The sequence below is a fragment of the Neltuma alba genome, unplaced genomic scaffold (assembly GCF_004799145.2).
Source record: "Neltuma alba isolate B1F8T4 unplaced genomic scaffold, ASM479914v2 tig00010816_pilon, whole genome shotgun sequence".
Classification (NCBI taxonomy): Eukaryota; Viridiplantae; Streptophyta; class Magnoliopsida; order Fabales; family Fabaceae; genus Neltuma; species Neltuma alba.
Genome location: NW_021635624.1, coordinates 348,399 through 358,931, shown reverse-complemented (window position 1 = coordinate 358,931; position 10,533 = coordinate 348,399). Strand labels below are relative to the sequence as shown.

The following is a 10,533-nucleotide window of genomic DNA, read 5'->3' as shown; positions in this document are numbered from 1 at the left end:
CTTTTTTTTAAATTAACCACATCGTGTATGATGAATTTGTGATTTGGTAGGACGCTATGATAAATACTTATGGGAATGAGTCTACCTTTTTTTAAAAAAAAAAAAAATTGTTATGGATACAATCTTTAATTCTAGCTATATGTTTTTTTGTGTGCGGGCGCATATTTAAATTATCCAACTTTTGATTTGAAAATAGTATAATACTAAAAAGAAAAATTGTTTTGCAACAGTTATTTTAATGCAACAAATGCGTTTGTACCAGTTTTCCAAACTATTACTAAAATGGGTGTGGCAAGATACTTTGTAGTGGCTTTCAGTTAAACCGGCTACTAAATTTAGTAATGGTTTCTGACAACAGTTGCAAAATAGTGTTAATAACTTGTTGTAATTAAGGACGGCGCATAATAAAAAACTTCCGCGATCAGTTAGATTTCAAACTTTGATTGTAGAATCCTAGAATGTTTAATTGTGAACCGTGTGACTTTCAGCAGCACTGAGATTCTGTTTGGTATGAGAGAAATGGAAAGAAAGGGAAAATTTTAATGAACTCAATTTGAAAAATTAGAGAAGCGGGGTTAAAAGCTTTTAATTAATTTTTAATACTCTTTTATATTACTTCTTATTTTTGTTAAAATTTTAAAATCCCACTTGTATAATTTTTCAAATCGGGCATATTAAAATCTTCTATCTCCTCCTCTTTTTTTCATTTCTCTCATACCAAACATTACTTAAGAAGTAATAGTTGATGTCAATAAGAGGCAGTAGTTGCTGTCATTGAACTAGTAAAAATGTGTGATCCCCTATTTCTACCCTTCCTTGAAATTAATGACAATAAATAAACTCTTGTTTAGAAATTAAAAAATGCCAACAACTTGTTGTAATTAAGGAGGGATAAGATTGGGAAAAAATTTTTAATTGCCACATTTTCCTTCCTATATTTAGGAATAAATAGTACATAAGAACTTGGCCACATATGGTTAGGACAAAGGGATTATTTATGTTTTAGGCATTCAAATTGTACCATGTTCATCTATATATTACTCCCTCCATATTTCATCTAATGGATGAGACCTGCAGTCCAGAGAAAGTGAAGGGACACGTAATCTGAGGGAAGCCAGCTCCCTCCATGCGTTGATGGACTCAAAAAAATTAGTTGGGGGAGCAAAATTAATGCCCAATATAAATACCGATTATTTTAAAATACTCATCCGGTCTTTAATATAAAACCTATTTAAATAATTTGATTAGATTAAGGAAGTTAGGTAAGTTAGTTAATTATAAGAAAAATGACACATTTTTCCTAAAACACCATAATCATCTTTCTTAATACCCCCTCTCCCTCTTCTACTTGATTATGGTTGAGAGAGTATCTATAGGGATAATTTAGAGAAAATTGATAAATATGAGAAATGAGTCTTATATTTAGAACCAAAACCAACTCAAGAATTGGGTTCTATATTAAGGACCGGAGGAGTATATTCATAATTAGTATGGCAATAAAATTTATTAAAAATTAGATGTTAAGAACTAATTATGAAGAAAAGTTAAAAAAATAAAATTATATTATTATAAGAAGTATTTGTGTTAAAAGTGATAAAATAAGTATTAACAATTGGAATAATGATTTATAAGTTTTTCATAAGAATAATCAAAGCTTTCTAAATTACTATGAAGTGTTAATTTACGAGAAAATTCAAACTATGCCGTAGAATAAAAAATTAATTTATGAAAAAGTAAATTTTTAAAAAATAGAGAATATATCAATATTGTTTCTTAAATACCACTTTTTTTTTTTCCTGTTAAAACATAGGTATTCATTTATTGGAGGTAATCATATTCGAGGCACTATCGAGAGTCAAATGTGGACACCTCTCCGAGCTTGAATCTGAACCTTAGTTCTTTACGATGTGAGAGATTAGCTCTTTTTACTAGATCCAACTGTGAGTTAAATATCATATATATATATTTGCTAAAGCATAGGTATCCTCCTATCGGAGACAATCCTATTCGAGACACTGTCAGGCACTAAATATAGGTATTTTTTTCAACGGGGATTCGGATTTTGATTTCCTATATTATGAGAGATTAGCCCTTTCTGCTATATCTAACTCTTGGTGGTTAAAATACCATATTTTTGTTCCCAAGAAAATCATGTTCGGGACTTCTGGTACTTGGCCTAGCTCATAACTGAAAAAGTTGGGTCAGAGTTTTTTTGGGCCTATTCAGGTCAGTTTGAAAAGTTCAGTTATTTAAAAAAAAAACAGAGAGAATTACATCAAGTCCTATAAAAAAATAATTATAAAAAGTTTCAATAACAATCTCAACAGCTTATAATAACAAATCCTATAGTGAGAATGATAATGAGACTTGTTTTTTTAATTATTTGTCTTGCCTGGAATCTCATTGTAATTCTCCCTTAAAAAAATATAGGTTTTTTTTAATGTTTCAATTTTTCTGGGTTATTCAAGTTTAATCTAAACAATGGGCTCTAGTTTTATGAATTGCCTGGAGAAATTGGCATCAAGGAGCTCTAGTTATTTAATATTTATAGAGAAAAAAATACGTTTCACAAGACCACATTCACGAAAGATTCCTCCAAATGTTCAACATTTGTATTATTCAGGTTCAGATAAAATAAAATGTGCAAATTAATTTCATCTACACTTTTTCCCCGGAATTTCAACTACATAATTTACACTTCCCCCCAACTTTCATATCTTTTTTTCAATCACTTTTAGATCTGACACTTTTTATTATTATATTTTAATTTTAATTCAATAATGCTAGAGGGAAAGGAGATTTTACATTTGTTTCTTACTTTCTTTTCATCTGGTGCATTTTAAATTTAAGAAAAAATTAATTTGTTAGTCTTATAGTTCCATTTAATTTTAAATCAAGTTTGTATTAGGTCCTTATCATCTCAATTTTAGGCATTAGTTCATAATTCCTTTTACTTATTATTAGTTAATTTATAGAAGAAACAACGTTACTAATTGACGAAGCAATTCTCACTTAACACGTAACCGGATTAATTTTTTCGCATGAATTTAAATAAAATAAAAAATCAATCATATTACATATTATATATAGATGCAATGAAATGAATATAAGTATAATTTTTTATTTTATGTTAACAAGAAAAAAATTTTATTTTTTGGCCAAAAGAAAGAAATTTTATTTAATCATTTAATTGTTTAATTTTGTACTCTTCCAGTCTTAAATATAATACCTTTTTGTAGTGTAAATTACGCTACAAAAAAAGTCTTATATTTAGAACAGAAGAAATATTTTGTAACAACTTATATGCCGTTTTGTTAGCATTTGCATCACCTCTTGTTAGGTAACAGATGATGAGTAGAGAAAATTATAAAGAGAGCAATGACCAAAAATGCTGCAAAATCTAATTAAAATTTAGATTAAACTACAAAAATTGATGAATTAATTTTTCCTAAATTTAGTTATCAAAAACTAAAAATAAAACATGACGCCGTACTCTCAATCGTCAGATCAGTTGAATGGCGCAGGTCGTTTGGTTGAATCTTGTGAAGCCATAGGCGTGGCTGTAGATAATCTTGATCCCTAAAACGATCCGGCGGGGGAGAACAAAACCGGCGCGGCGAACTCACACTCCGTGCTCTGCGAAACCAAGAAGATGTGGCGCTCGTTAGACGCCCACCTCAGGACTCTGCGACTTCCTTCCTCGCTTTCTTCCTCAACCCTGACCTCTCCATATTCGTCTTCTTCTTTATGCACAATTCTCTCTCAGTCTCGCAGGCTCAAGCCTCAAACCTTCATTCCTCCCAAACCTCAAGCTTCTCTCACTTTTCTCAGAACCTACGTACCCTTAGCTGACTCCTCCATTTCGTCTATTCGACCGACGAACGATTTCGGGTCGAGTTTCGGTTTTCTGGTTGTTCGGTGCGTTTCTTCGGTCACTTCCGTTAATAACTTGACCTGGAATGACTCCGTCTCTTGCTCTGAGGTTGCCGAAGGTGATGATGGGACCGTCCAGGAGGATACTAAACTTCATATTCCTGTCAAGGCTTATTTCTTTTCAACCAGGTCTGAAATTCTCTTTTGGAAATTAATGAAACTGGTTTTGTCGTCTTGGTTTTTCTTTATATTTGTTGATTATTAATTTAATTTGAAGTTACATGTTGCATTATTTTCAATTCTGAAATATAACGTATTACATGTGTTGAATGTTCATCTGAAATGAAAATAAAGTTTTAAAGCGAAATGATTCAAGAAATGGACTCTCGATGGTCAATTGATGAAGTGATTGGACGATATAATTGCATGCTGATTTATATTATATCTCACTTGCCTTTCTACTGATGCAGTGTTGATTTAAAAAGCTTGGTGGAACAGAACAAACCGAATTTTGTCCTGCCATCATCACGGATGACTAACTATGTTGTTCTCAAGTTTGGCAATCTTTTGGATTCCAGGGTATGTATCACTCGACCTATTCTCTTGGAGTATGTTTAGAGGCAAAAAAAATTATTTGTATTCACTATAACTTAATATGTTGCGTTAGATAAAGGATTTAAAGTAATAGATACTTTTCATTATCTAAGAGCAGGAAATATTTAGTCAAATGGCTTTTCTTGTATACCTACCTAACTTCCTTAAACTGAATCGATTAGTGCCTTATTGAATGGATTAGTGTTGGATAAAACATAATGGCATCTTGTGATTCTTGTAGCCAATCCCACCCAAGGCTTTTTTTGTTGTTGTCTTGTATCAAGATTTGTAGGCGTGTATTTATTGCTTTATGCTTGGTCAAATTTCTTATGTGTGAAGATTTTGTTCTTGTGCATGGTTCCTTAGGCGTATTCTCAGCACTTAAAATTGTTGTTGACGTTTTGAAGAAATATTCAATAAACCCCTACGTTGGAGTGGGGTTAGTATATAGTAGAAGTAAGAGAAGTAATTTTTATTGTTACTTTTGTTGGCACAGGACAAAGGCGTCAAGTATGACAACTCAACAATATATAATATTCAAGTACTCTATCCTGTACTTAATAATTCTTCCTTTTGTGCTTGTCCTATATTGTGGAGACTTATTTTGCATAATGTTGGCTTGTTATAAATATTGGTTTTGGTAGCCTTAAGCTCAGAATTTGTTGAACAAAATGGTAGATCATGATGCTTTTTTTGCAAGAATTTATGTATTCAAGTAGTTAAATTTGTCTCACCTGGTCCCTTTTTTCAGAAATTCCTTTATGCCATCAGATGGCAAATTTGAATACTCTTTACAAGGAATGTAAACAGCGTATTTGTTTGATCGCATTTTACTTGTTTCAGCTTTTGGGTTGTGTTTGTGATTTTCCCTTGCACCATTTTATTTGTGCATTGGTTATTCTGTTAGCTTGAGTACTAATTCTAGCGGCATTGTTAACTGAACTATTTGTTGCAGCGTATGAAAAATTGTTCAATTGTATATAGTGAAAAAATAATATTAATAAAGAAATAGTTGGTGTGATCAATTTCATGCTTAGCATGAGAATCTGAATTCCAGTTCTTAGATAGCAGGACTTCATTAATAAGCCCAATATGGTTTAAAAGGGGGGAAAAAATTAGAAACCAATGTTCTAGTGTTGCTTATGTTTTTCTTTTCTATTTTACGTTATAGAATTACTACTATTATTGTTATAGACCCCACGGGGTGACTTGGAGAATTGTATCCCTTGTACTGTTCTGGTTTATGCTGGCGAGAATTTTCTGTGAATATTTGTAAGTTATATTGCGCAACAATATATAGAAACTGCGTTTTGTTTCAGGCTCCGGGTGCTCCCTGCTTGAGTGGAAGCAACTGCTATTACATGGTTGTTTTCCAGTATGGCTCCATTGTTTTGTTTAACGTCCCTGAGGATGAGGTTGATGGCTATCTTAAAATTGTAAAAAGACATGCTTCTGGGTTGCTTCCTGAAATGAGAAAGGATGGTGAGCTCTTATATCAATAAATATTTATTTGATTGTTTTATAAAAATCTGAGTTACGTCATTCTTCTATTTTACAAGGTTATCCTTTTAAATGGTTTTCAAATATATGAAAAAGAACAGTAAGTTATAGAATGGATTAATTGTAGTACAGATTACGTCAAAATAGATGGGTCATGCAATGCCAATGGAGCAACGGATGTTACTCCAGCGAGTTGTTGCAAATTATTTCGTGACGATATTTGTCTTTTGGGCCTCTAGTCTCTTTAAAACTTGGTGATGGTTCCAAATTTTTAAAAAAATAAAATCTTTCTGAGTTCTTTGAATCATAACCTTGTCTCTGCTGATTTTATTATCTGCATGGTTCAACTGTCCATAATTTTTATCATTTAAAATTGCAATTTATGTCAGAAACCTTAATGATGATAGGACAAACAGTTTGCTCCCTCAATATTAAAATTGTTATTGATATCAAGAGTGTTGTTGGCAGCACTGAGAGACTTGGCTAGTTCAATTACAAACTACTTATGTCTAATTTTATGCTTATGGGGAGCCTGAAAACATATAGCTTATGAGCAATGATTATTTCTTTTATCCTAGCATATTTCCGTAGAGAAAATGTATAGCATTTTTTTTTAAATTTTTCTTGATACACCATTTTGATGTAAGAACATCTGTTGACTCTAATATGAAGTTTGTGGATTCATTTTTTGGGAGGACATCTTACAGGTTTAATGCTATGATTAACATTATTTTTTATTTTGCTTTTCCAAAAAAAAATGTAGAGTATGAAGTGAGAGAAAAACCTACTTTGAGCACATGGATGCAAGGCGGGCTGGATTACATAACGTTACAGTACTTGAATGTAGATGGAATCCGTACTATTGGTAGCGTTCTTGGTCAAAGTATTGCACTTGACTATTATGGACGGCAGGTATGCTCACCTTATGTTAAAGTTATCTGACATGGGGATTTGCTGTTGGCTCTCCTCTAACCCCACCACCAAAAATTTTTATGCTAGGTTGATGGAATGGTTGCAGAATTTACTGACATAAACCGTGAGATGGAAATGACTGGAAAATTCAAAATGCAGAGGAAAAAGCTATTCCAATTGGTGGGAAAGGCAAATTCAAATCTTGCTGATGTAATTCTTAAGCTCGGACTATTTGAGAGGTAATTCTTCTGTTCATAGGCAATAGATATGGAAGTTTGAAAGAGTAATATCGCTTGTTTGCTATTTTCAAGTGGTAGACATACAATTCCTAAGTTGTGAGTAACTTTTCAAGAAGCGAATTGATCTAACGGCAAAATATACTATTGCTGCAATGTTTAGGTTAAAATCGGGTTATAGGATACAGAATATGAAAAGAATAGAAAGACTGAAAGAAGGGTAAATAGAAATGGTAAGGGCACAGGCAATGTAGTAGCTAAGGAAGTAAAGAAATACGAACGTGCTAATAACATCTCAATTAACCAAGAGTACGCGAGGCCTTTCAATTGACTGAATGGGCCCTTTTATTCCTTGACTCATTATAATAATGCGAACATATTAGTTAACCTGAACCATAACTTACTCCAAACCCTTCACTACAAGGACTACATTTCCTTGAACAGCTATAGGCTCTGCATTACAGATTTACAAAGTTGATAAACTATATAAAAATAAAAACTTATAGTTCTTCGTGAAAATCATGTGATATCCCTCCTTGCCCTGTCTTGAGAGTAGGGGCTGATTTCCTTGTATTGATTGTTGACATCTTTGATTTTGCTTCATTGTTTTCACTGCTTTTCATGCATTTTCAATTCCAACCTAGGCTTCTGATACTCTGGCTGATGTTGTAGCCGTGTTTCCCTTTTCATGTCTCCCCTGCCATGAATAATTGTTTAATCAGAGGCATCTTACTCTGATTCTCTTCACTTCCGAACTATCAGCATACCAGTTTCAATATAAATTATGCAATATAAAGTATATAGCATGTTGCATTATTTACAAGCCTTGCACAATGCAACTCATTTTTCGAATCCATGCGTTGCGTGGAAATCGTTTTTAGTTTTTTAATATTTGTAATGTATATTCAACCAAACCATAATTATTTCAAACGTTATTGCAATACTGTTTAATTACAATTATTTATTGTACCCTCATTATTAAAAGGCTTAATCATGTCATCAGTTGCGAACATTTTTTATATCTATGTTCCATTCTTAGCTATTCTCTGACTTGAAGGAGAAGGACACTGACCCATAACATGAGAAGCTTCTGTTTCTCTTGCCTTTCACAGTAAGAAACCCTGGATCATTTGGAGTTATACGTTATGATTATTTTAAACTAAACCCTCAATACCTAGTGGTATCTTTGTGTCAGATTTAGATGAGAAGCTACACTTATGGAAAACAAACCCGTAATGAGATCCTAAACAATCACATAACTTGAGAGGTGATTCATAGATTGGTAAAGTTATCCTCAAGTTCATTATTATGAAACATATTCAACGGAGATTCACTTAGATGTGTATGCATGTCAAGTAAAAGTCAACTTTGATACTCATATGTATTACTGTCACGTAAAGGCAGAATTTTTTCTTTTCTTTTTTATTTTCCCCTTTTTTGTGTTAAAATTACTGAGGAACTTAAGCTCTCTGTGTCTCTGTCATGACATTAACATTGTTTCTCATAAGTGAACCTTAAGCACCTGCTGGTCAACGAATTGAGTAGCTGTGTTTGGTTATGTATTTGTTCTTCAGCTTAAAGAAAACTTTTGGATGCTGTGGTACATTGGGTTTGTAAATCTCATTTTCTAGTGGTTGATCTCATTCCGTTTAAGTGCCTATGTTTGTGCCAAGGATAAACATATATAGCTTTTTGTTTTTTGCCCAAAAATATAGCAGTTGATACACACGCGTGCGCGCGTATTCAAACTTGTTTACTTATGTTGGTCTTTTTATGATTGTCATTGTTCAAGGCCATGTATTTAGAGCATCAATACGAATATTGTATTTTGAAATCTATGGGAATGCTTTGCGACAAACTGTCATATGTGTCACTTCAACTTAGAATCATTTGAATGGTTTCAACAGATCAGATATTGCTTGGAAAGATGCCAAATATGCTCAGATATGGGAGTACCTCAGGGATGAATTTGAACTCACTCAGAGATTTGCAAGTCTTGATTTTAAGTTGAAGTTTGTGGAGGTAAGATTTCTATCATGATAGATCTGCAGGTCTAGTCTTTTCTTACTAGATTTGCATTTGCTAATTAACTCCCATTCCCTTTTTCATTCTGCAGCACAATATTCGTTTTCTTCAAGAAATTCTTCAAAATAGGAAGTCAGATTTTCTAGAGTGGCTCATCATTGCACTGATAGGTGTGGAAATTCTTCTCTCCCTGTATGATATTTTCCAACGCTCCACCAAGAATCTCTAGCCTTTGTTCTTTAAGTTTTGACATGAAAAAATGACATGCTTCCAAGAAAGACGTAGCAGTAACTTTTCTATTTTGTTTACACACTGCTGGCTTATCTACAAATACGATTTCGTGTCCTGTGTGTATATATATCTCTCTGTTCAAGCCTTTATTTCTTTACTTCAGTTGTACTATTCATCGTGTAATATAACTTTCTCCAATGTGTCCAATTTCTTTTTGCTAAATGTAAATGGATTTTATGATACAAGTATGCAACTTGTGCTATGTGCGTCCACGGGACAAAATTTGTTTTAAATTGATTAGTTTTACACTGACTTACTGGAGAGCATATTAGGCTATCAATTATCAAAATGAGTTTTTTTTTTTTCCCGCAATAATCATTAGTATGAAACGAGTGATTCTTTTTTTCAATTTCCTTTTGTTGTCCTGCCTCCAGTTCTTGATATAAAAAAAGTAGATAACTAATTTGTGAATATTAAGTAAGTTAAGTTAGTTATTTGTAATAAGTTGATGTTGTATTCCTTAAAATGTACTTATTAATTATGTGTATTTGAACTGTCCCTTCATCGAAATTTCCCAACATATGTAATCACCATAAAGATTGTTTGAAGTGGATTGTGATCTTATATTTAGAATTAAATCAAATTTTCAACTAACTCTGATATTAAGAAGTGGATGCAGTATTTTTATACAAGAGAGAGATTAAATGTCATGTTAGTGAATTCCCACCTTGCCAACGATCCTCTCTGAGGTTGGTGTACTTCAGTTTCACTAACAAATATTTTTTAAGTTTTTCATTGGTGGTTTATAATGGCAGTTCACCGGGATTGTATATTCTGAAACTAATGAAATTTAACTGAACTTGCACAGCTTCTAAAACAAATCTTTTTCTTTTCAACATATTAAGAGAAGAAAACAAATCATTTAGATTCAATATTTCTGAAGGCTAAAAGGCTGAAACAATTTGATGATACCAACAAAAAAAAAAATCTCAGAAAAACAATTAACACATGCACACTCAAATGCGTTTGAATCCTCTTAAATTTTTCTTTCTTTTAAACAAAAAAGAGGCGACAGTCAAAATTAAAAGGGAGAACAACACTTTCTTTTGGGTAACTGAACAAGACATATTTTTATTGTGTGGCCTCCATTAAAGTGGTCAGT

The 10,533-nt window shown here is 32.5% G+C and overlaps 1 protein-coding gene across 3 annotated transcripts; it reads left to right on the top strand.

The window, feature by feature from the left end:
• The first annotated feature begins 3,578 nt into the window (after positions 1-3,578).
• LOC114759319 (uncharacterized) lies at positions 3,579-9,687 on the top strand. 3 transcript variants are annotated; one of them, XM_028948488.1, is made up of 8 exons: positions 3,579-4,062; positions 4,344-4,452; positions 4,964-5,020; positions 5,787-5,949; positions 6,731-6,879; positions 6,967-7,118; positions 9,023-9,137; positions 9,232-9,687. In XM_028948488.1, exons 1-8 carry the CDS (start codon positions 3,653-3,655, stop codon positions 9,367-9,369), a joined length of 1,293 nt encoding a protein of 430 aa, XP_028804321.1. In that variant the 5' UTR covers positions 3,579-3,652; the 3' UTR covers positions 9,370-9,687. The 3 variants fall into 3 exon arrangements, with proteins under 3 accessions (XP_028804321.1, XP_028804322.1, XP_028804323.1); XM_028948489.1 differs by having other exon boundaries at positions 3,580-4,062; positions 4,964-5,008; XM_028948490.1 differs by lacking the exon at positions 4,964-5,020 and having other exon boundaries at positions 3,580-4,062.
• Positions 9,688-10,533: the final 846 nt, after the last annotated feature.

What these genes read in the sequence shown, in the direction of transcription:
- LOC114759319 (XM_028948488.1), top strand. Translation starts at nt 3,653, where the DNA reads ATGTGGCGCTCGTTAGACGCCCACCTCAGGACTCTGCGACTTCCTTCC. An exon ending in ATATTCAAGTACTCTATCCT is followed by an intron (nt 5,021 to 5,786) that starts GTACTTAATAAT and finishes GTTTTGTTTCAG; the next exon opens with GCTCCGGGTGCTCCCTGCTT. An exon ending in TCCTGAAATGAGAAAGGATG is followed by an intron (nt 5,950 to 6,730) that starts GTGAGCTCTTAT and finishes AAAAAAATGTAG; the next exon opens with AGTATGAAGTGAGAGAAAAA.